The sequence below is a fragment of the Pestalotiopsis fici genome (genome assembly GCF_000516985.1).
Source record: "Pestalotiopsis fici W106-1 unplaced genomic scaffold PFICI_Scf_1, whole genome shotgun sequence".
NCBI classification, from domain to species: Eukaryota; Fungi; Ascomycota; class Sordariomycetes; order Amphisphaeriales; family Sporocadaceae; genus Pestalotiopsis; species Pestalotiopsis fici.
This window is the reverse complement of record NW_006917091.1, coordinates 2,666,652-2,690,756: the sequence shown is the minus strand read 5'-3', so window position 1 is coordinate 2,690,756 and position 24,105 is coordinate 2,666,652. Positions and strand designations below refer to the sequence as shown.

General features: G+C 49.1%; 6 protein-coding genes across 6 annotated transcripts; 3 read left to right on the top strand and 3 right to left on the bottom strand.

Moving 5' to 3' along the window:
• Positions 1-3,270: 3,270 nt before the first annotated feature.
• Positions 3,271-3,828, bottom strand: PFICI_00817 (uncharacterized protein; the record flags this gene model as incomplete). Its single annotated transcript, XM_007829398.1, has 1 exon — positions 3,271-3,828. One exon carries the CDS (start codon positions 3,826-3,828, stop codon positions 3,271-3,273), a length of 558 nt encoding a protein of 185 aa, XP_007827589.1.
• A 4,992-nt stretch (positions 3,829-8,820) lies between these two features.
• Positions 8,821-9,351, top strand: PFICI_00816 (uncharacterized protein; the record flags this gene model as incomplete). Its single annotated transcript, XM_007829397.1, has 2 exons — positions 8,821-8,948; positions 9,141-9,351. 2 exons carry the CDS (start codon positions 8,821-8,823, stop codon positions 9,349-9,351), a joined length of 339 nt encoding a protein of 112 aa, XP_007827588.1.
• Positions 9,352-11,408: 2,057 nt separating this feature from the next.
• On the bottom strand, positions 11,409-12,525 carry PFICI_00815 (uncharacterized protein; the record flags this gene model as incomplete). The annotated part of the gene is made up of 4 exons (XM_007829396.1): positions 11,409-11,923; positions 11,986-12,137; positions 12,199-12,352; positions 12,402-12,525. 4 exons carry the CDS (start codon positions 12,523-12,525, stop codon positions 11,409-11,411), a joined length of 945 nt encoding a protein of 314 aa, XP_007827587.1.
• A 2,177-nt stretch (positions 12,526-14,702) lies between these two features.
• Positions 14,703-15,890, top strand: PFICI_00814 (uncharacterized protein; the record flags this gene model as incomplete). Its single annotated transcript, XM_007829395.1, has 2 exons — positions 14,703-14,915; positions 14,973-15,890. 2 exons carry the CDS (start codon positions 14,703-14,705, stop codon positions 15,888-15,890), a joined length of 1,131 nt encoding a protein of 376 aa, XP_007827586.1.
• Positions 15,891-17,775: 1,885 nt separating this feature from the next.
• On the top strand, positions 17,776-20,684 carry PFICI_00813 (uncharacterized protein; the record flags this gene model as incomplete). Its single annotated transcript, XM_007829394.1, has 4 exons — positions 17,776-17,790; positions 17,866-18,472; positions 18,532-19,127; positions 19,176-20,684. The coding sequence occupies 4 exons, from the start codon at positions 17,776-17,778 to the stop codon at positions 20,682-20,684; spliced, it is 2,727 nt and encodes a 908-aa protein (XP_007827585.1).
• Positions 20,685-20,724: 40 nt separating this feature from the next.
• On the bottom strand, positions 20,725-23,592 carry PFICI_00812 (uncharacterized protein; the record flags this gene model as incomplete). The annotated part of the gene is made up of 1 exon (XM_007829393.1): positions 20,725-23,592. One exon carries the CDS (start codon positions 23,590-23,592, stop codon positions 20,725-20,727), a length of 2,868 nt encoding a protein of 955 aa, XP_007827584.1.
• Between the last annotated feature and the right edge of the window lie 513 nt (positions 23,593-24,105).

Here is a 24,105-nt window from a genome sequence, read left to right as displayed (position 1 = left end):
GAAGGGAAAGAGTGTTGTAAAATCACGACGCCAAGGGCGACGACAATGTCTATTTTTGAGACGTGACAAGCCAAAATTATGGGCCTGGCGAGCACTAGATTCGTTGACAAGAAATTGAGGCCCTGTCAATGAGAGAAAAGAGAGTCATGCTGGTCGCAGGGGGATCCTCAGCTGCTGCTGACATGTCCCACAGAAGATGCTTGTCACATCTTCCGGGACCGCTGCCACTACACTGTCTGTACCTTGGGTTGACCCATGTCCCATGCCGGCCAAGAGCAAATGGTAATAAGGCAGCTCCAGTTGATGGACATTATCCTCTATGGAAATAAGGCGCAGATGTCCGACATGTCGAAGAACATCAGAATTCATAATCCTAGTATGCAACCGTCTCATATCATAAATGCCGGTTGCTTAACGGCCGTTAGGTATTATTACAATACTACGGTAGTACAGATTAGTTGACGGCGTCCACCGGGTCGGAACCCCGAAGGAGGGATGTCTTAGGGCCGAAGGGGCCCTGGGGCAGCCCCCCTTTTTATAAATACACTATCGTTGGCTGCTAACGAGTTCTGTGCAGCGTCACCGCACCGTGCTATGATGGATCAAGTTCTAGCAGGCTGCGGGCCTCAGAGCCGTGGAATATTGGCAAGACGCTGCCCGGAAAATGGGGCACTTGATCCGTGCTCGGAGTAGCATCCTAGCATATTTTGTTCCGTCGCGTTATGGTTGCTGCTTGTGCAAAAGGCTCCACGCTGGGAGGGGCAGACCAAGACCCATGATCCAAATTCCAGAGCTCAAACTCTACGAGCTTGACGAGGTCGCCAGAATAGAACAAGCTGGCTACTTAAGCCTAGAAACTGCTGTTCAATGGTGCCGCGAAGGATTTTCGGCGCGCCTCGACTCTTTGCGGGCAGGCCATTTGGGTTTCTCGTGCCCTCTTTGTAGCATGGAGTGGCCTTGGTGTTCCAGACCCCTTCCTTCGACAGTCGGCAATCGAGAACTGACTGATTTTTGACGGAGGATTAAAAAAAAGAAAAAAAAAAAAAAAGGGCGATGCATACCACGGCACGACGTCTATGGTTCAAGAACAGGCTTAATTCTGTAAATAAAAGGGCAGCCTCCAGACAGGCTTGATCTGACTGCTTGGCTGGAAATCAACCATACCTCGGTGAAATTCGAACGATTGACTGCCTGTGACATGCTCAAAATACTCTCGGCGTGCTGTCTTTCTCAACCGGCCCTGCAAGGCATGGCTCACCCATGTTATAGTATCAGATCATATACTTTGATATAATGCCACCTCATTGGTTCCAGGCTATTCGTAGAAGGGCGAATGAACTTTCTTCCCGTGGCAGCGTGGCGTAGTCCACCATCCCTGCGAGGTATGTAGCCGATAGCCTTACAAGGCTTGTGAGGATCCATTCATTGCATCCTGCTTAATAACCATTTGTTACGTACGTATGCAAATGAGTACCAGGGATTTGGCATGAAGCGCGGTGAAAGGGTTTGATTACGTACACCACAAAAGATCCTGCGCTGCTTTGAGATCCTCCGCAGAGTTGAGAATCACTAGACAGAATCCGAATAACTCAAAAGACTTCTTGGTAGGCTGTCAAGAGAGGACCCAATCTTAGTTTCTACATTTGCAACTGTCACAATTTATTGGCCAGTGGAGTAATTGGGTCGAGCTAGGAAGCCTTGCCATTATCATTATATATTACTGTGATTTCTATAGAATTAAGATAAGGGTGGCGCCAGGATACCCGATCCCTTCAAGTAGCGAGACACATGACGGGCGAACGGCCAACGCAAGCGGAACAGGATCTGAATACATGTTTGTTTCGAAGATGGGGAAACAAAATATTCTCACCTAGAATTTCTTGTGAGTATTGGGAGGCAAGAAGAGTGGCAAACTTTCCGTGAACCCCCTCTTCTTATACTTGTCAGCCATCCCATAGCAACACGTTCACAGTTTCCTCGAATGCAGTCATCCATGTTTATGAACCATAGTAAAGCCAAGCTGTCAAGTGGATTCGATGTATCCAAGACTAAGAATATTGCGGGTGTGAAACCGAGTGAGTTGAGCATGGTGCATTATGATTCATCTACTATTCAGACTCGAGGTGTTACACGAAATTGGCTGCAAGTGATTATAGCAAAGAGGCTGACATGTGGCTGAAATGGTGACGTGGCTGAAATGGTGACATGGCAGCATATACATCTACACAGTACAACTTACTGCCCGAAAGAGCTACTCTGCTCTACAATCCCGTCTTCTTATGCCAAGAGCCAAGCTTACGCCGACGACCATGCGCTAGCTTGGCACAGCTACCTTTAATCGATGATGCTTCTTTCGAATACCTGCAAAGTGTCAAATGCAGAAAAAAAGCTCACAGATAAGGATGTAGTTCTCCTAAACTGATATCTCCGCTACTCCGGCTGTGGATCAAATCGGCACTTTGTGATCTGATTACGTCGAAGAGGGCAGGCAGTAAAAGTGAAGCAAGTAAAGACCCAACCAACAAAAAGATCTTTCGTCTCTTTCTTTCTAATTTGCAAGCTGGCTCGTAAAGACGGATTCTGTTGCCGATATAATGTCCTGCATAGGGGTTGGTTCGTACTTAATGCAACCATCATTTAGGATCGGCCAGGCCTGGTGTTCTCTACACTGATGTCTAATGTTACTTGGAATTGATACCAATGTTGCATCGTATATGGCTCGGGTCGATCCGCTAATATCATATCGGCCGCCCTGCAGGTTGCGTGCGACCGACATATAGGGCACCACTAGGCATGACACTACGACTGTTAAATGCGGGTGCATCCGCTGTGGCGGCGCCCCAATCGCCCAATCACCCTTCTGACCCTGCCACAAATGCGACGCTGAAGCACGCTAATCGTAGTTGCCGTTCAGCACACTGACCAACTGTGCGACGTATGCAATACAGGCTTGAACATTACCTACCTACAAATAGTACGGATATTAGGGGTCTCTCTCTCAAAAAAGGCATCGCAAGGATCATCTCAAGATTCGACGACAATACGGTCGAGGAATGGTAGTGTAATATTTAGTGGTTTTATTGTGTTACATTTAGCACAGGGCCGCCCACTAAGCGCATCTCTTTAGTAACAGAGTGGTTGAATTCTGCGTTGAACCACCCGATATCCTTATATCCTTGCCCAAAAGAACCCCGACCCAGATGACCCAGATTCAACTCCGTACAAGTAGTAAGAGCAAAAAGAGTATAGACATGATTTCTTTGATTGTATCTACTCGGTGCAAACGGCAACCTTGATAGCACCAAAGAGGTCCGCGGCCCCGAGTGATCCTCCAGCAGCCGACAGCGCATCAAAGACGGCACCACAAGCATCCTTGGACTCGGACGTGCTGATGGAGATCTTGTACAGAGTGTTGGGGTCGTCATTGTCGTAGTTGCGTCTGAGCGAGATGTAGCCGGGGATGGTGTAGTTTGTGGCATCGAGGAACCCGCAGCCCGAGCTGGTGCAGTCGGAAATGGTCGTGTCCTCGGTCTTCATCGAGTTCTTGATGTACTCGCCGACAATCTCGAGGATGTTGTCGTGGTTGTCGTCGAGGTTGTCGCCGTCAATCGAGATGCAGTGGGCAATGTTGCACTTTTCCGTGCCCGAGTCGCAGCCGTTGCTGTCGCACGCGTCGAGCACCGAGTCGACCAGGTCGTTGAACTCGTCGATGCTGTAGCCAGAGTCGGCGCGCACCGTCTCGGTCATCTCGTTGTTGTGGTCGACATCGGTCTTGAAGGCCGAAACGCTGTTCAGAGCGAGGAGAGACAGGACAGTAGAGTAACGCATTGTGACGACTGGCTATTGGGAGTGGCTCTTGTATGAGAATATACGATGATGAGAGTAGGAACTAATGTATGAATTTTAAGTCAATCAGGCAATGTTTATTGGATATAAGTAGAGTTTTTTGATACTTTTTTCTCATCGTTATCGACGGACTTTCACTCGTATTTATAATGTGACCCTCTACAGTTTACGCCGTTGATCATTCTTTGGGATATCCAACACCGGGTTCGAGACATGACTCTATCATGGAATTCTCAGTATAAGCTCATCTAGAATGTTGTCTTGCTGAGCCACTGTGATCTTCGGGAAGATATCCATTTGAGGTTATAGAAGCACTAGAGTTGTTCTTTTTTTGTGTCGGCCAAGACTTTTAGTTCTTATACCAATTCTTCAGCTCAATCCTACCATCGAGATTCTGTAAGGGACTCAATCCTTGACCAACATATGCTTGCGCAGGGGAGAAAAGCTTTAATTCACGTAATCGACGGCAGATCCGACCCTTTTTTTGGAAATATCAAGTATTATGAAATGCGTTCTTGGCGCAATGCGGGGGAACTGTGGGAATATATGCGCTGCGCCGCTGTCATCATTGATCATCTTCAACAAGGGAGGGTTTCTTACTTGTCGAATGTTCAGGCTGACTGCCAAGAGAAGGGTAGCCCCCAGATTTCGTCATATTTTAATGAAGCCTTGCCGTCTGGGCCGTGCCTGCAGCAGTATTCTGGGGAACAAGTGGTCCTGGATTTCTGCTGTGAGCATGCGCATCATGTAACAATTTCTCTTATTCCTCTTTCTACCATTGTGATGCACCAGGCATCGATATCGCACTATATGAAGACGTCTAGTAATATCCAGACATTCCTAAATTATCCCAAATCCTTCCATCCTTCCGCCTTTGATACCATGAACTCTATACCTATCATCCATCCACCCATTCTTTATTGGAATGCCGAGGATCTCATATGCCATGAAAAGACCAAGCACTCGCCTACTACTATGTACAATACACATGACTGCACATGGTTGTGTATCAGGCCAGGAAAAAGTCGCTTGACTGCTGGCCTTGGGAGTGTCGTCCCGGCTCCAGAGCTTCAGCAGATACTGGCCGACATGGAGCAGCGGTCAACGATTTGCGTCTCGCCTGATTGCGGCCGCACTGCGACAGGGAGAAAGAGCCAAAGTAACCATACATCAACATCAGCATAGGCATGTCTAGAAAAGTTCCGCACCAGAGAATGATCGGAATGAGCGTTTGAGCTGGTTTCTTCGATTAAAGTGAATGCGGAATTTCCTGCAGTTGTGAAAGAGAGATGACGTTTGAAATTAAAGCGGTACGCTCCTTGGCCTAGCGCTATATCAAACGAAGGCCTTCTTCGTCTGTAGTAAATATTTTCTAGGTATAGGCCGAAAGGCTTTGCTTCCGAGATATGCAGCCTTCGAGCTTTGACGTTTGATTGGTATGCCCGTCCAACGTTCAATGGCTGCTACCGTTAACATGGATCGAGATGTAAAAACCTCTCGTTGGGCAAGAGCAAAGTATAGCCACATCTACCTCAAAGTACGGCACAAAGAAAGAATAGGAGCAGAAAAGTCACAGCCGAGTGTACTCACAACGGCGTAAGATATTCTTGGCAAACAGACTATTTAAAGACCTGATCAACTGACCCATGAACATGATGGTTTGTCAAGCACTAAACCAATTGCCTTGGGTGATACGTCACGACATTACCAAACTGGACATTGAATCCTCCATATTCTCATCAGGAAGAATCGGCAATTGACCAAATGGCAAAGATTGGCTTCTCCCGAGTCGGAAAGGATCAAGAAAAGCACAAGGAATTCGAAAAGACCGATGCTCTGCGGAGTGAACCCTTTTCAGCTGCACACATGCTCCAGGAGTGCACTGGGGTGTAATGGAATACAAGTCCACTCGTTCCCGATTGAAAACAAAAAACCCACGGCAAAGTTGCAACAGGTAAGCCGAGGCTAGGAATTGGGACTAGTATAATATCTCCTGGGGCCAACTGGCTAAGGGAGAATACTACAGAGTTGGCCTCCTCGTTCATAAACACGTATTTATTCCATGGCGCAGTCTGTTTTTTGCGGCAAACTGAGATGGCGAAGAGCTATTGGGTCTTCCATGGCTTCTAGTTTATGCTTACGCCCTGACCGCCCCCAACGTCCGGCACCAGACTGATTTCATGTCTGTTAGCTCAAACCTTGCACCTTCGGTAGATGGGATGTGACCGATTACACGATCAACACTAGGGGGGAAATCGCCCTAACCTAGGTTGTCTGTTGCCTTTATGTTGCGTGGCCCAAAACTGCAAAATATTGAGCAAATAGGTTATCTCGACATCATAGTGCAAAGCTTTGAAGAACTTAAGAGCTGGCGTATCGGCACCGAGTGATGCAACCACAAGCTGAGGAGCCACGCATCAATCAGCTGACATTTGATAAACCCTTTATATTCCCTTGGTGTTCGAGGGTCCGGCAAATCAAAGATCAGCGGAGCCAGTCCTGAGTAGGAGCGCGTGCGGTCGAACGGATGCCGCACCGTTGCCCGGCGTCGCTTCCGAAATAGGATAATGGACAAACCGCTGTGCATCTCGTAGGCAACTTTTGAAGCCAAGGAATTCTTCTTTTACTGGTACACCAGCGCAAGGCGTCGGTCGGAATACGCCCGCCCATTAGACTTTGCCAACGGCCCGGTTTAGAGCCTTTGCAGCGGCGCCGCCCCGGATTTTGCCCAAACTTGGATCCACTGACTGGGCTACAGCCATCTTTGCTCCAACGTCGGCAAGGTCGGACATGGGCTTGGCTTACTTGCTGTTTAACCCTGTGAGTATAGGCCCAGAGAGTCCCTAGACGTCCCCTTTTCCCCTACCGATCGATTGCCACTCGATCTTACTACCTTTGGTGGTATTATGTATGCACAGCCCACGACGCATTGACAACCTTCAAGAGCGGTGATGAATACGATGTATTGCTAATCAATCCTGAGTATTGTCTTGTCACTCTATTATCGAGCATTTTCAGCAGAGTATCCATCAGGAGCTGCGTTCGGGATGCTAGAGATTCACATCATCGCCAGCGCAACGTATGAGAGAAACGAAAAACTCACTAAATATCTGACTAGCAAGTTTGGTTATTTGGCTAATGCCGGCAGGCACGTGAATCGACGGCACGATCGCTGTCGGTGCTCACCAATTTCCGCGGAGCACATTTGAAAGACGTCGGATACCGCTCCGTTTATAGCTACGTTTATATTGGAGCATATACGCCAACAATCTGTCAAATGGCTTCATTCGGAACCTGAAAGTCATTGCGTGTCGAATCACATATGTCGAGTCTGCAACGCTAAGCGATGGCAACTTTTGCAATGACTCAACCCCGAATCAAGCCTCGTGGTAAACACCTCGGAATTTTTGGTTCTTTTCCCAAAGAGTCGTATATTTCTTACCGTTGAAAGTCCCAGGAGTTTGGGGGTGTTAGTCCATCGTGGCGACAGGTCGTCTTGCCAAAAATCATAGCTTGGGGTCCTTTTCCACACCCGCGAGTCGGGACCCCAGGGGTCTGGCAATATACTTTGGTAGCGTAGAACATCGCGTCATGAGCGCAACATGGTAGGATAGAATCGGAAGATTCCCCTTGATGGCCCCTCACTGGCTGACGGACGGGTTCAACCTAACTACCTACCTACGTAGCTGACTGGCTGCACTGCCTCTTCTCTCTTGTCCTTTTCGCCCGCAAAAGATAACGAACAATTTCCCGACAACGTTTCTCCCGTAATAAATCCCTGACGAGGAAAACCCCATTCATGTATCTTTCACGGTCTTTGCGCCGCCCGCAACGCCTCTTCAGCGTCGTCGTCAATTTGGACACTTTGCGATGAGCGTGCCAGGAGGATTTGAGCCGGGACCCTCCCGCGACCCGCTGGGAGGTAGGGTTGCCTCCCTCTCAGTATGTGTCCTGGCAGCAATAGTCGTTTCGACTCTTCTCGGTGTGTGGTATATCGGATGGGGAGTGGGAAAGATTTTAGATTGCTAACATCATCTTAAGGATACAAGTATGCGATTGTCAGCCATCGACAAAAGCTACCTTGGTTAATATGGCGTATGTTGACGGCTGGAACCCCAAAAGTGAGACAATCATATTGACGAGTTTAGTGGTCTTTGCGATATACCTACTCTCCATGGTGTTTGTATCCTCACTGATCATCCTACAATTTGGTGTTTACACTGGGAGGAATATGCACGCATGTAATGCTGCAAGCTTCTTGTGCTTGGGAGTGTACCTATTGACAAAGGTAAGTCCTCCGACATTCAGCGCTTAAGGATTTGATACTAATTGCTATTCAGATTGTATGTTTGGACGTCTCGATTAAGGTTGCCCGACTAATCAACCCTTAGGCCATTTATCTCTTCCTCGTGGACCGAGCTGTAAGTGCCCTTCACATAAAGTACATTTGAAAATATACATCTAAGCCACGTGTAGTATATTGTGAGCGGATCCACGAAAAGTCGCTTGAAATCGAAATTATACCTTTGGAATACATTTGGAATGTTGGGTACGGATCCTGTTGTTAGGTCTCCTATATTGACACGGGGCAATGTTAATCAATATTACAGGTCTTTACGGAGTTATCGGGATTCTGGATTTTGTTTAGTAAGCTTTTCTTCTTTTCTTCATTCTTCCTTCCTGTGCAATATCGCACAAGCTAACCAACCAGTCGCATTGCTTATATCAGAGATGGCCAATGTATCCTTGGCATTGAGTGGGAGCTCATCATCCCCTTAATCGTATTTGACGTTGCAGCAAATGTTTGTGCTAATCATACCTTGATCGAATGGACGGCATATTGACATCAAAGTAGATTTACCTCACTATACTCTTCCTCAAGCCACTAATGAGTAGGATAACACACACAACCTTTATCGCCAAGTCCTTGATATTGACCATGGCTTCCTAGACACTTACTCGGTACGGCAAAAGATGCCACCGCCTCCGGTCTTGTCAGGCGGAGACGCGGCATTACAGGCCAAGCCCCTAAACACCAAGCTACGAAAACTTGCCATCCGAACCGTCATTGGGTGTGTCAGCACATTGCTCATCAGCATGGCGTAAGTATGTGCTTCCAATAGGATGGGCTGTGTGGGCTAACTCTAGGACAACAGCAACGTGACAGCACTTTTGATCCTCCGAAGTGAAGTGGTTTGGCTTTGCATGACTTGCTGTACAGTCGATAGTGAGTATACCTATGCTTTGGTTGTCCGTCCACCCATCGTTTATGAGTTGGCTAACCATGGCTATAGTCATAGCAACTTCCATAATCATACACTGGGTCACTCTACCCGACGATTTGTCCAAGGCGCACTCATCCTGCGGACCCAGCTGCAACGAGACACTTCTCACCGACGAATCCGAGCGGGAAACAAAGTCAAGGACATTATCCATACCGACCGCTCCACCCTAGGCGACTTTTGGATGACATGTTTCGAAGGCATATCAGCCGCACCGCGTTGAGTTGAAAGTCGAATACTGCAAATCAAGGATCAATTGAGCAGAAATGGAAACGAAGAATGTCTTACAACCATCACCCTTCGCACGCATAAAATTCGATAATATTCTGACAAGACCAATATTATTATTTGGTATGCGGTTATGGAATCCCGTGGTCTGCGACGACATTATCCCACGTTCATACTATCTTCTTGGAACCGATACTTTCAGCTTTGAAAGTCGCAGTTCTCCGCCACCTATCGCTATCTAAAGTTACAATTAACAAATGACCATAAGGCTTCAGTGGACGATTATGACCCATTTGCCCAAGCTCCTCGACAGTCAAAAAGAAACCGGGCCCCGCCACTAAGTCCGTCTGATCCGCTCCCACGTCTGCGTGGAATGTGGAATCGCCGAGACCGCCATAACTGATGATGAATCATAAACGCTTTGTATATTTTCTGAATAGACCGCGCGACAGGATTCGGAACTCTTAGTGCACCTTGGCCAACAACCAACGTAAACCGGGAGCCGACAGGTCAAAACTCAGGTGACCAATACTGCTTTGAGGAAGGGCTACATAGGAGTCAAAGGGACCATCGTCGAATTCGGCCTGCCTCGGAACCCTGGTTCAACATGAGGGATGGCTTAGACCCCAGCTGCCTCAGGCGTTCGTTGGTTATATTGCGAAAGTATCTATTTTCTTTCAGACTGTTCCTCAGCACATGTCTGTAGCGTGTCTCCAAATGTAAACGGTCAAGAGCTGAAGTCCTGGCGGCCTTGACCTCATTGATTCTGTCCATTAGCCGGTGGACGAAATTGCTCGCTGCCATGAGAATAGCTTCTCTTTCAACCTGGAAACTCTCGATCCCAGGGGCGCCCAAAACAAAATAGGGCCCTCTGAAAATGGGATTTAACAGCGGAAACATGGTATCCCTCGCTTGCTCGAGTTCACCTATCAGTGACGAGTACCTATTTATATGTTGTTTGAGAATTCCAATGGCGCGGATGTTGTCATGTCTGGCTTGGTCTAATTGTTCATACTTCGCCTCGCTGACGCGAACGTCATTTTCGAGACGAATTCGTTCGTCGTCAACATCGTGGTCTTCGTTCTCGGCCATCGCTAGTTTTTTGGAAAGAGATCGAGTATGCGAAATACCGGAGGTGGAAATGATTCCTATTTCTGAATTGCTGTTGCGCTCTTTGATGGCACCGACTCGTGATATCGAAACGTGAGGCGGGCTCCAAGAAGTTATCGGCGGTATAAGAATCAAAAAGCTTTCTGTTGAGTTTGAGCCACAAAAGGGCGGTATAAGTTGTGCTGTCCGCCACGAGTTGGAGGAAATGTAATGCTTGGTTGTAGAAAGTAAAAAGCTATGTGCAGGTGTGAAAAGCAGATGCCGTGTGGTAGTAGACTTTTGCCAACGGCCAGCGCGCTTGTTGGAAATGGGGGATTGTTTTGGGTTCACGGATTGTTGTGGTGCGCTTGGTCGCGGACTGTTATGACAATGGTCTTTATAATGTGATCCTTTTAGGGAAGTGGCATCTCTCGACACCAAGAGGGTCAAGGCTTCGCTCGATGGTCGGGATGGTACAACGCGACTACTCGACATGGGAAGATTGACGCAGACGTAGTTACCCTTGGACATGAGTGATGACTACCTGTGTTTATCGTTGTCATGCATTTTCATTTTCATTTGAGCCAGGATGACAACAAGACAACGAGATATTGACCCTCTGTATCTCTTGAGATCATCTTACATATGTACAATTTCCCACTCTTGTAATCATTCAAGAGTTGAATCCAAGCGGCTCGACAACCATTTTATCGAACATGACGCCAGAAAGATACAATCATGAGCAAGGAGTTTGAATCAATAACCCACGTCCATCACCAGCAGTGCAGAAGACTTGGACCCAAACATTCTCATCAATCAATACTTCCATCCATCCTTTATTATGACTCTGATTTATCATTATATAAGTGTCTTGACTGGTCTATAGTCTTCTCATCTCATTTTCAACGTGTAGAATAATTTTGGTTGCTCTAGTACATGCCGCGTTGGTCCAGTTCCTACTTTTCACCTTCCGTGATAAGTCGATGCATCCATTTCATAATAGTGAGGCGCCTGACCTCCTCCCATCTCGTGAACATTTCCACCCACATCGTGAACATTTCCGCCCATTTCATGAACCTGCCCGCCCATTTCGTAAACCTGCGGGGAATCGCTGTACGCAACCGGATGCTGATAGAGCTCCGGTGAGCCCGCGTGTTCGACCTTTGCCACCGATTCACGTACCGGCGACTGGTATGGATGCGTGGCGGCCATTTCCCCAGGAGCATGACTACCACCATTCCCACCCTTTTTGCGCCGGAGGAGGAACCAGAGCAGCGCACCAACAATGGCCACACCTACAATACTGCCGACGACGGCGCCAGCGATTGTACCCGTGCTTGGGCCTGCAGAAGTTGTAGCGGGCTCGGAAGATGTTGGTGAACTAATGATGGAGGTGCCCGTGCTGGTCATTGGTGTGGTAGACGTAGCCGTGGTGAGTGACTGTACACCAGTGGAGGCTGATGTTGTCGACGAAGTTGCTGTTGAGCACTTGTGTTAGTCGCGTGGAGAGCCAACCTGAAGATGAACGGGAGGGACATACATGATGACTTCGAGCTCGTAGTCGTCGTCGTAGCATCTAGTTGTCGAAAGACGGTCGCGGCAGGCCATGAGCCTTGGCCGCAAAAGTAATTGTAGATTGCTGATCCTGTTGGGTAAACCACCATCATTGAGTAGCAAGTGCTAGTGCCAGTGCTGTTCGAAATTTTCGGTTAGCTTCCAGAAACGGCCATGTTACTTCGACAAGGCACTATACCATGCAATATCAGTGCCACCGCTATCTGCCAAAGCCCAAGTGGAAGAACACGCCGTCTGGAACTGGCAAGACGTTTTGGCGGTATTGCAACATACGCCATATTTTCCAGAGGTCGTCCATTTCTGGTCGGTACCGCAATTCATTTCCTGAGGGTCTGAAATGGTCAGCGCAAAAGGGAGATGTGGGAAGTTTTCTCAACATACCCGAAGATGGTGGTTCATACCAGCCCATGAAACGAGCCGATGCTGTGACAGTTTGACTGTGGCATTGTAATACAAGTAATGTCAAAATGACAATACATCGTCCGAGTGAATTCACGAATGCCATCGTTGCACGCGGTCAAATTGTTAGATTTTTGGCAGCGAGCTTGAATCTAGGCATGAAGCTTGGATAGATGTGGGAAAAGCAAAAGAGTCCAAGAACGGTGAAACGAGGCTCGGGGGGCAGGATTATGGGCATTTCTCGCGTTGCGATTCGGTAGGATGCTGCCCATGTTGCGTTTTAGGGCGGTGCCGGGTGTCCATGATATTGACGGGTTACCACTTACAGGTTGCGCCATATCTCTATCAGACAAAGGGCTACTCCTACAAGTTAACGTGCCATGCCCCTTTGCTGAGCGGTCCAGGGACCCCGGGAATAGAAAGATATCTTCCCATGCCCCAAACCTGTGGCTGCCAGCTCGGCCCCGACGGTGCAGGGTCAGATCATACAAGGCTTCCGACAATACGCAGGTACTCATCGTGCATACCTAGCTGGATGTGAGATCGAGCAGGCTAATGTGACATTCGAGAAGAAGGAGCATTGGGCGGCTTTGTTCTACGAAAAGTTCTTCTCAGGGGGTTTCACAATAAATGTGGCGCAAGGCTGCCGCTCAACCAGCAGTTGACCCAAGCATCGAGAACCAAATGTGTCATTGATCTTGCATGGTGCCATTGCTTCCGCTCAACAGAAGAAATATTGCAGGGCCTTTGATGCTTTCTAAATGTGGAGCATTCTAGTCTTGAACAAAAAAAAGAAGAAGAAAAAGAAAAAGTCAATTTTTAGTCTAGTAATGTGATCGGCTGTGTATCAGTCCCGATGTGCAATCATCATATCATCATATCATATCATATTCCAACGGAAATAAACACAGTATGGCGTGGACTTGTCTCCAAAGTGTGCTGGCGGGACCGCGGGGGATACGGACCGGTTATGGTAATTTTGCAAGTGGGAGCGCCAAGCTTGGAGATAAAGTCTCTCGGTAGTCGGAAGCCAGGGTTCTATGATCTAGGAATAAAGCCATGCAGTCCTTTTTTTCATACTGCATCTACTCCATTCCAGTACACTCCAGTGTGATGGGTATAATGTGGTCAACGTCGTAGAATCAATGGAATTGCCCCGTTCCTGGGTGTCAGACACGAGAAACAACTTGATACTTTGATAATTCTTGAGCCTACACTGTACCCAAATATGCACTCATCCATGTCATTGATTTCACAGCTGCTCCTCTCGACCGGGGTATTATTGAGATTCGCTTCCACTCGGCTGCAGCATCCCGGTCAAGTCGCATATGGGCAAGACAGGGCGTCTTCGATCTAGTAGGCCACTTACACAAAAGAAAGGTGCGCAGGCTGCAAAAAAAGAATTGAAGCGGGTGACTGCTCATTTCCAAGCCATCAGATATATTTATTCGCCTTTGCCAAGTCAATATTCAATGACTTAAGAATCTGAGGACCGAACTGCTAGCTTGTATTATGATCGATCGGAGGAGAATTGACCTGTAAGGCTGCTGCAACGTCAAGATTCAGGCCCCGGTTATATGAACAGTCCCTGGCCAATGGGCGCAGCATGCCCTTGCCGCCAGAATTAAACATTGCAGGCAACAGGAAAGCCTAAAATTTGACCATAACGATTAAGCAGTGAGCCATGTAGGGGACATACCCTGGAATAAAAGAGCGGGCGGCGGCGCAGGCGGCCAATCAACAACGAGAGCCGATCACCACTTTGCCCGTGTTTGATGCCCCCACACCTGCAGCAACAGTGTTGGTTAGTAGTACGAAGCTGTCAACATCGTGCTGTGATTTGCTTGTGTGATGTGGGAGGATGCAAATGCTTTTGCAGCTGATGGCCCTGTACTTTTGTGTGTAAGTAGGTACCGCTGTCACTCGTTTCCGTTGACCTACTGTGTATGTAGGTAGTCTGACTCTCTCGTCTTGGGCCAACCGGGCTGCACTGCAGGCAAGCAGCGCGCGCATAATTTCCAGTTCTAAGGGCCCATGTCGAAAAGTGACAATGTGATATAAATACTTCCGTACCCAGCTATTTGGTACTGCTTCTCGCCGACCATGAAAGGTCATCATGTACACAGGGGCAAACGGCTCCTACAAATGGCTTCTCCTACGCCATTACCTCCTTTGAATCCCCAGGCTCCATTTGCCCATTACTTTCCTTGATTTTATGTTTTTTTCATTTCCTTTCTCCTGTCAGAAGTAGTGCACATGTACGAATTCTCCAACTCTTCAAAGATGATTGCGCAGGTCGTCGGACCGGCCGGAACCATTATTGGGCGGGCACCCCGGAAATGGATCATAGCCACGATAGCCGCATTTATGATCATTGCTCTGGGCCTACTACATGGTGTAAAAACCGACTTTCAGTCTTTTAGCCACAATAGCCCAGATATTGAGGAGCCGGTTCTTCAACATCCAAGAGACCTTGCTACAAACTCGACACTTGGGGTGCGCTTGTTCCTCCAAGTAATCCTGTTTCCAACCGTATGCTCATGGTTATTCTAGTTTGAACGTCTCGTCGCTCTGTCGACTGGGCCGAGCTGGCGCACGCGCGGTCTGAACCGTGCAGCCGATCTCTCCGGCCTCGACTTTACTATTCCTTTTCAACCACGTAACCCCGATGAACTGGTGCATGCCTTTCAAAGCCTCGGCAGCCCGCAAGACCGGAAGCCGCCGGATGGCTCTGCTCGCGCCTGGCTCTCACATCTCGACTTGCTCAAATACATCATCGCCTCGGGCTTTGAGACGGCCCTCGTTGTCGAAGATGACGTTGATTGGGATGTGCGCATCAAGCAACAGATGACCCTTGTCTCGGACAATCTACGAGCATATCAAGAGACGCCCGAAAATGACACGACGCCCTTTGGTACCGACTGGGATGTCCTCTGGCTCGGACATTGCGGATCCTCCATCTCGGAACATCCATCCAAGGCGCCATTAGTTTATGCCGACGACACTGCTTTCCCTAGCAGTCATTACCTTGGCTGGGCCCAGCCAACACTGGAGAAGTACCTTGGAGATGGACGGCGGCAGGTGCAGACTTCGTCCATGACAGTCTGCTCCTTTGCCTATGCTGTGAATCGCGTCAGCGCGCAGAAAGTGCTCGAAGTGATGGGCAAAGGTGCCAATGAAGCTTTCGACGTCGGCCTTAATGTAGCTTGCCGCGATGGAAAGCTGCGCTGTCTTATTGTCAATCCGCAGCTCTTCAACCACTATGAGCCGCCGTTTACGCAGGGCTATGTCAGCGACGTGCAGGCTGGTGATGGCAAGGGGGCCAGCAAAGAAGAAGACGAGTTTGAGCAGAAGATGGGGACAACGAGGAATATCATCCAGAGCGCACGCTGCAAGGCCTTGTTTGGGAGCGAATGCGCACAGCCCAGCAACTGTATTGGGTCCGCCATATGCAAGGAACTGTACAACTGATAGATAGAAACTATAGAAAAGATTTTTAATAATTTTATAAAACCTGTAAAACGACAGCCCCTGGCACTTGAAACTCGTGACGACGACTGCAAACCAGTATTGTAGCAATTCGGTGCAATCTGCAGAAAGAGAAAATATCAACTTTATTACCAATTTGCAACTGAATCGCTATGGATCAATCCAAACTGCCGTCTTGAACCCACTTACAGCTCAGCTCATTTTGATGCTCTTACACTTCGCTATTCTAACTTGAGGCATCTTTATGTGTACTCTGTACGCCCCAGAGACCGGTCCCATGTCCCCTCGATGATCTGTCAGCATGAGTGCTGTCCGACAGTCCGGACAAGTCAGTGCAATGCCAGTGCGAAAAGTACATTGGCATGTCACCGGAAAGGTACAGCCTGCCTCCCCTCTCCCTCTCCAAGTTGGGAAGAGTCAAGTTGGCGGAGTCGCAGACATGCCAGGTTTCCAATCCATCAACGGCAACTCGAAACTCGGCTGTGGCTGGGAGATCAGTTGATACTGACGAAAAGCCAGAGTTTGCAAAGAGGCCGGACACCAACTCGAGGCGATCCCCTGCATATCCTCTCAAACTCTGCATAATGTACAGCGCAGAGTTATGATGTTATGTTCCCGACAAGGTCATGACTCCAGCTGCTGGTCATGCTGTAACCCAACTCATTTTGCAGTTTTATTGAATATGCGTCTTGAACCACCATCACCACTAGTAACAATGATTGGGCTAGGGGGTAAACAGGAATGTTCTATGTGTTTGCTGGGCTAGAATGCTGACGCCGCCAACACCATCAGCCATCAGTAGACATGACTATCAATAGCTTAATCCGGTAATAAGTTTCTAGTTGTACTGGGAACGATGAAATTACTATTTCGGATGGCATATTGGATCGCGACTGGCCAAAAGTCAAAATGGGAGGCCAGAATTATATCCAAGGAATACATTGTCGGCTGCTCTAGCTGAATGCACCATGAATGAGGGCCCCCAAGGAGCAATCATGGCAATTTTGATATTCAATCCGTTTGAACAGGGCTGCGACCATGCTAGGAATTGCAGCCGGTCCATAGGTCTGTAAATAGTGATCGGTTTGGTGCCCGATAGCCAGGTCGGCATTTCGGTTCAAAAGCCATGTGAGGACGCACAGTAAAACCACTCACACGATAAAGATGCTCAAGGGCGATCGCGGCGTAGAATAGTGCTACACTGGAGATACGCAAGAGATGTATTCGTATACAGCTTGAATTACTGTTTTAGACGCTGCTCTCATGACCAAGTTGGTAGTTTGGTAGCCGTGTTTGCTGCGGTTTCATATTCAAGTCGAAGAACTGGCAGTTATAAGAGTCGCTCATTCTAGTATACAACCCTTAGCGTGTTAACGTGTGTGGTTGAGTGCTACCCAGTAGTATTGCGACCATGTGATGCGGTCATGGATGGCATAAGTTGTATGAGATCCCAGAGCTTTAATAGCTGGGGCTGTAAAAAATGCGGCGAAAGGAGTATTATATAGGTATATATATTAATTATTAAAATGCTTGGATATGATTGTGACTGTACTCGGTGCGTTTCTCAGAAGAATGCGCTCGTGTCATTTGATGCAGGCTTGAATGCTCACTGGGGCTCCCGATGCTCTGAATGGACCAGTCTCTTAGCCCGATGGAGTCCGGCCGGGGGGGCTGACGAGGACCGAATTGGGGGCCAAAATGGAAGCCTTCATGCAGGGCAACATCCAGCTGAGAGAATCTCTGCATCTTACCCTGGGTACCGCAACTCGGAGCATCTTGCACTGAATTCTAGTTTTATGTTATTGCCCAAGCCTGCGACTTGTACGTGAATTGCTGTCGAGACAAGTCCCTACATTAGTATTCTAGTATGAATTCTTCAGGCGTGAGTGGATGTAGCGCCACAGCGCAGTGCCAAGCGCGAACATCATGTCTTATCTAACCAAATGGATCTATTCAGACCTTCCAAGGTGCAACATCAATCCTAGACCAGGAGTCGCTTTTCGAGAGACCTCGACTCTTTTCGAGCTATATTCTGGATACGTCTGAAGATGCCGCGCGGTACAATTTGATCACCTTTCTGGCAGCGGTCCAAGGCCTTGATCTCGGGATATTCTCCATCCCATGGCAATCAGCGAGACGAGCGATTGGAGATGGAGGGACCAGCCAGATCAGCCAAGCGTCTGTAAACCCCGAGACCAGCATCGCGTTCAAGCGCGTGTCCACCCACGACAAGCTGCAGCTCGACGACGGTGAAATACTGCGCCGTTTGCTGAGCGAGATCCTCGTGCTTGGACACCCAGAGGTTCGTGATCACCCGCACATTCTCGACTTGCAGGGCGTGTCGTGGGATGTTTCGGTCAAGGCGGACGAGAACAATGCCAGTTCTGCATCTGCCGCATCGCCCAGTAGCAGTGCAGTCTATCCGGTTCTCATGTTTGAAATGTCGCGCCACGGAGATTTGTACAACTTTGCAAAATCACCAAACGGCCAAGTCATGACTATTGCAGCGCGCTTGGAGTTTTGCTTCATGATTGGTACGGCCATTGCAACGATGCATGCGAATCGTGAGTTTTGTGTCTCTTCTGTGGATATTCCAGCTGTTGATTGAGACCGCACCCTGCAGACATCATACATGGTGATATCAAGCCCAACAATGTCATTGTTTCCAAGTTGGAAGATGATTCTTTCATCCCAAAGGTGGCCGACTTTGGATATTCTAGTCCGCCCGCTCATCAAGAGGTGCCAATTCAGCTCCCCCGGTCCTGGCCATGGAATGCACCCGAGCTGGATGAATACCCGTCCTTCACACCGGCGCAAGCCACCACGGCTGATGTATTCTCGTACGGTGTTCTGTGCTTCTGGTTCATCTTTGAAAAGTATCTTTCAGGAGTCGAGCCGCTCCCCGAAGTAGGCGAGATCACTGGGCTCAACCACGGCTTTGAAAATCAGGATGCATCGTGGAAGAACCTCGCTGATCTAAGGCGCAACAACATCAACCTTGTTCAACTCTCTGAATACTTGATATCGTCCAACAAAGATCTAGACGCCCAGTCAATGTCGAAGCTGCGGCGATTCTTTAGTGCGACGCTCGCCTACGATGCAATGGAAAGAGGCACAGACTTGTCTGAACTGTTAAGTTATCTGGATCCAGGGCAGGAGCTCATCAAAGAGGAAGCCGACGCGTTCCAGTATAACGCTCCAGCAGATTATACTTTCCATGTAAGTCTGGTCCTCGTAAAGAGATTCAACACTCACATGATGGCATAGCTCAATCAATCACTACGATCACTCTACCTATGCGACTTTCGTGTCCGATCGCACATTGTTGCTTGCCTCGAGGAGATTGTCCTGGCGGATCCAAAGGGCCCGCTCGCTGCTCAATTGGGATTGTGTTATGCCATTGGATTTGGTCAGTCTACGACAGTCGACGAACAGCAGAGAGTCCAAGCAATATTACAAGCCTCTTCCATTGACACCAAAGCGATACTGGAGCAGGGACCCATGTTTATCGAGAATGCGACAGACTTCATGACAGACTTGGCCGAGTCACGCTACATGGCCGAGATGGACTCGCTCGCCGACACCTACCGCGAACATGACGTGCTGGAGGAGGCCGCAACAGTCACAAAACACGAGTTCGAGAGCCTGAGTCGCATCATGGGACCTGATCATCCTATACTGGCAGATCTGGCCAATATTCTTTCTCTGATCATGCATTCAATGGGCCAGTGGGAAGAAGCTGAAAAGTTTGCCAAGTATCAGGCAGACTTTCTGGAAAAGACTCTGGGCGACAAGGACAGCGATACACTACAGAGTAAGTTGCACCTAGCTGGAGTATACTGGGAGCAAGGCCGATGGCAGGAGGCGGAAAAGATGGAACAGGGAGTCATGGACGTTTGCTTGAGCGAATTCGGACGGCATCATGCTCTCACCCTGTCGTGCATGGCAAGCATGACGGCAACATTCAGGGAGCAAGGCCGATTCGAAGAGGCCGAGAAACTCGGCATCGAGACCATGCAAGGGACGCGTCAGTTATTTGGCCCCGAGCACCCCACCACGTTGGCCAACATGACCATCCTGGCTGCGCTGTACCACCGGCTGGGGAGGCTGGATGAGGCCATTGAGCTCCAGACGGAAATCTCGGAAACATCGGAGAGAGTGCAGGGGTTCGACCATCCAGATTCCATTGTAGCCTTGTCGACGCTGGCGCAGATGTACTGGGACGAGGAAATATGGAAGCAGGGACTGGAGCTGCAGTTTGACGCAATGGATGCAGCAACACGAGTACTCGGCAGCAGCCATCCAGAGACCCTCAAGATGACGGCAGCGTTTGCAAACATGTACAGAGAGCTGGGAGAGTATGAGGAAGCCGAGAAGCTGCAAAGACAAGTCATTGACGAAAGAAAGAGAACGATTGGCGATGAGCATCCCGACACATTGACGGGAATGGCGGCGCTGGCACTCACACTTGGAGAACAGGGGAAACGCAACGAAGAAGAGGAAATAGAGTTGGCGGTTTTGGAGACTAGAAAACGGCTTTTCGGTCCAAAGCACCCAGATACTTTGACCATGATGTCCAATCTAGCCTTTACGTGGAAGGATATGGGCGAAAACGACAGCGCTTCAGCCCTGATGCAAGAATGTCTCAAATTACGACAAGAAGAATTGGGCAATGATCACCTTGATACTATTGAGACTTTGCAAGTTTTGGAAGAGTGGGACGACGAGGAGTGGGAGTCAGCCGAAGATGAAGATGTAGAGATGGAAGACGACTGAGCCTTGAGCAAACGAGATATGAATTGAAAGTGTCACTACTTCAAATTCCCGAAAATGGCCTTTGTAGTCGCCCAACAACGCGCTTTTCAAACTGTAGTAACGTCTCCCTCGAAGACACGGTATCATTACCCTTGAGGCTTTCAGCGCCGAAATCGCACTCGATACAGTCTCTTACGGCTTCAAAATATGCTTTTCCCATATGTTGTCTCAGACGAGGTACTCGGTCAGCAAGAAGCTTCTTGCGCCTGTCCTCGAAAGATCCCGTCCAGCCATGTGTGATCTTGGCCAGCGGAGACCAGAACCCAATCTCGAGCAATATCATGCCCAGACTATAATAATCAAACTGGGCTTGGTATCCGAAGCGCTGTTTGAGGTATGCCGGATGCGTGTAGTGACGTGCGGCCGACTCTGCCATGCCGGAAGTGAACGACAAGGGGTCGTCGGGTCGGCTGTGGTCGAACCCGACGAGAAAAGGCTCCCGGATGATGCCTTCATGTCCGGCATTAGCTTTCGGAAAGAATACAATGTTGGATGGCGTGATGGCTTTGTGGACCCATCCCACGGTATGGAACTCCAGTATTGCGCCGGCGACTGCAGAAGCAAGTGCGAACCTGTCATCAAGGTCGGGCCACAGGCTCGTTTTACTCGCAGTCTTTTCTATCATCTTTTGCAGGCTGACTCTGTCTAGAGAACCGGTGGTAGGTGAACTTGTAGGTGTGTCGAAAACGACACCAAAAGCCCCTCTGCTCGCCTCGTGGAAAAAGCCAGTAGCCCTGAGCGTCCGAAAAGTCTTGGGCCGTTCTTGCGCAAAGAGCTCCGTCAATCTGGCTGCACGCCCAAAGAGCTGTTCCATGACGTGTTCATCTGACCCATGTTGTGCATATTTTCGCCACTCGATCCATATCGGGCGCGTCGACTCGCCCTCAGTAAAAACTCCCAGGTTGTGCTCTCCAAACGTGCCGCTTATCTGTAGTTTACTGGCATCCACCTGCAGCGCACGAGACTCTGTACCGGCACCACCTGCAAAGAGCTGACTGATATGTTTGATATTTGATCTCATTCGTATCTCGTAGTCGAGGGTCAAGCCACTATTCGAGTCGGTGACCTTGTCAAACAGCCCGTCATTGTTTTCCATAAGAGTGATGCTGAAGTATCGTTGCGAAGTATCTTTCTGTTCTTGACCGAGAAAGTACATGAGCTCATCGTTCAGTTGGGTCAGCAGTGACAGGTCCAGGCGTTGTGTATCTTGACCTCGTGATAGCCGCGAGTCCAGATCGTCGCGAAGTCGAGTCAAACAATTCAACGCAGCATCAAACTTTTGCAACACCACAAGGGTAGCGCTGGAAAGTGTCACGACGTCCATTTCAGGGCAGTCAATAGTCATGGCGTATCTCCACGAGTTGAATCTCGCCTGTTCAAGAAACATGTCTAATGAAACATTGCCACTCATGATGCGTTTGAACAAGTCGTCGATGGAAAGGCCGGCCATGTACAATGCGGCCAGGCGTATTCGAGCACACAATTCTGCAGCTTTGGGTCGATCGGCTGGATCCAAACACAACGCCTTTCTTGCAATGGACGCCATCAGAGTGCTAGCAACAGATGAGGACTGTTGTACTTTCTCCAACCAGCTTTCAACGCCCGCGCTCAATTGCTTGGGGCCGTGATGGAACTGGGAAAGCGTCCAGGCTCCTACCTTGTGTTCCCTGACCTGTACAAACTGCGCCACTCCCTGGTGACCAAAGGCCATGTAGGTCGCAACCTCTGCAATGATACAGCCCAGCGACCAAATGTCGCTCGATCTCGTCACTGTACCTCCCTGGAAGCCATTGTCCCAGTCCTCGCACTCGGGAGCCAGATAGTCGTCAGTAACAGGCTTGAAAGGAGTCGCCGAGTTCCGGGTGGTTTGTTTAAATGTGGAAAGTCCGAAATCAGCCAAGATAAAGGTCCCGTCAGAGATGAGAATATTGCGCGGCCGCAGATCGTGGTGACATCCAATGAACCGCAGATTCATCTTGCTCTCGAAAAAATCGTGTACGTGGTGCACCGCCGAAGTAAGCGCAGCAAGCGCAAACACCATGGACTCATCCGAGGCGAACGCAGTATCACTGCGTTCCGCTTTCAGGAGATTGGCAAGACTTCCAGACTTTGCCAGCGGAAAAAGGAGGTTATGTTTGTCGTTGTGAGTATAAGAGCTCAACAACTCGACAATGTTGGGATGCTTGAGATGATTGAGTATGGCAAGATTTTCGAGCTCTTTATGGTGGTCATCTGATATTTGAAACTCCTTTCGTGCAAACTTGATCATGGTTAGCCAAGGACAAGCCGACGAGTCATGCATCGATACAGTACCTACATTCTCTGGAAATGCTCGATCTAGTGGTTGGTGAGTCACGTCGAGTGCAACCTCGTATACTGTCCCAAAGGCGCCTCCCCCGATCCGGCGGTCCGACAGAAAAGGAAGGATTGCGCCCTCGCCCAAGCGCCGATGTAGTGTACCGCGGCAGAAAGTGGGAGCCAGCAGTTCCCACTGTCTCTCTTCAAAGTCCTGTGCTTCTTCTTCCTGGAGGTTGATGTCGTCTGTGAGGGTTTCGATCTTGAATGGGAGCTTTGCATCTTCAAATTGATCTGCCTCGATGAAATTGTTGACAAGCGCGGTGTGGTCCAATAAGACTAGGATGCTAAATATCTTTTTGCCATATTGGACAATTCTCGGCGCGATTTCTTCCCAGTGGTGTTGTGGGATCGCGGACTCTGCCAGTGCTTGTCGAATCGCCTCTTCCGACATTAAAGACAGGAAGGCCGTTTCGGGGATAAAATACTTGCGGCCGGAGTTCCTCTTACGGAGCCGCTTGAGATGATATTTCAAGTCATCCTTTTTGTCTGGCTCATCGAGCCGCAGCGCCATTGTTGCCATGGGATGACTTCAAGAGCAAAACCAGAATAGGCGTGTGCCAAGAAGCTCGCTTGCTCGCTGTGAGCCGACGAGGGGTTGCTGCTTGACCCTGGCGCCGCTGCAGGCGAGTGGATCGCCACGATCGATGTTTCGCTCACGATTTGACAATGCCTGAACGACTTTGCGCCTTTATGTTATCATTTGGTTGCGTTGGTCAAAATCTTTTGATGTGCTTTAATATCTTATCCTGAAAGAGTTTGAGCTGTTGAAATTTCATACTGGCCAAATGGTTTGGGTTGAAGCTGGGGCTGACAGGCACCCCAGTCCCATTGGTGGGTGCATCATGCAACCCACGTCAGCAATGCTTTGCTGGGTCATGAGGTGGATTTCGACGATGAAATCCACGCAGTATCTCCTAGCGGCCAAAACAGCGTACCGCAGGACCGAGGGACCAAAGGCGCACCTACGTATTCTGCAGCATCACCATGATAGAGTGAACTGTGTCACCAGATGACAGATGTCTGG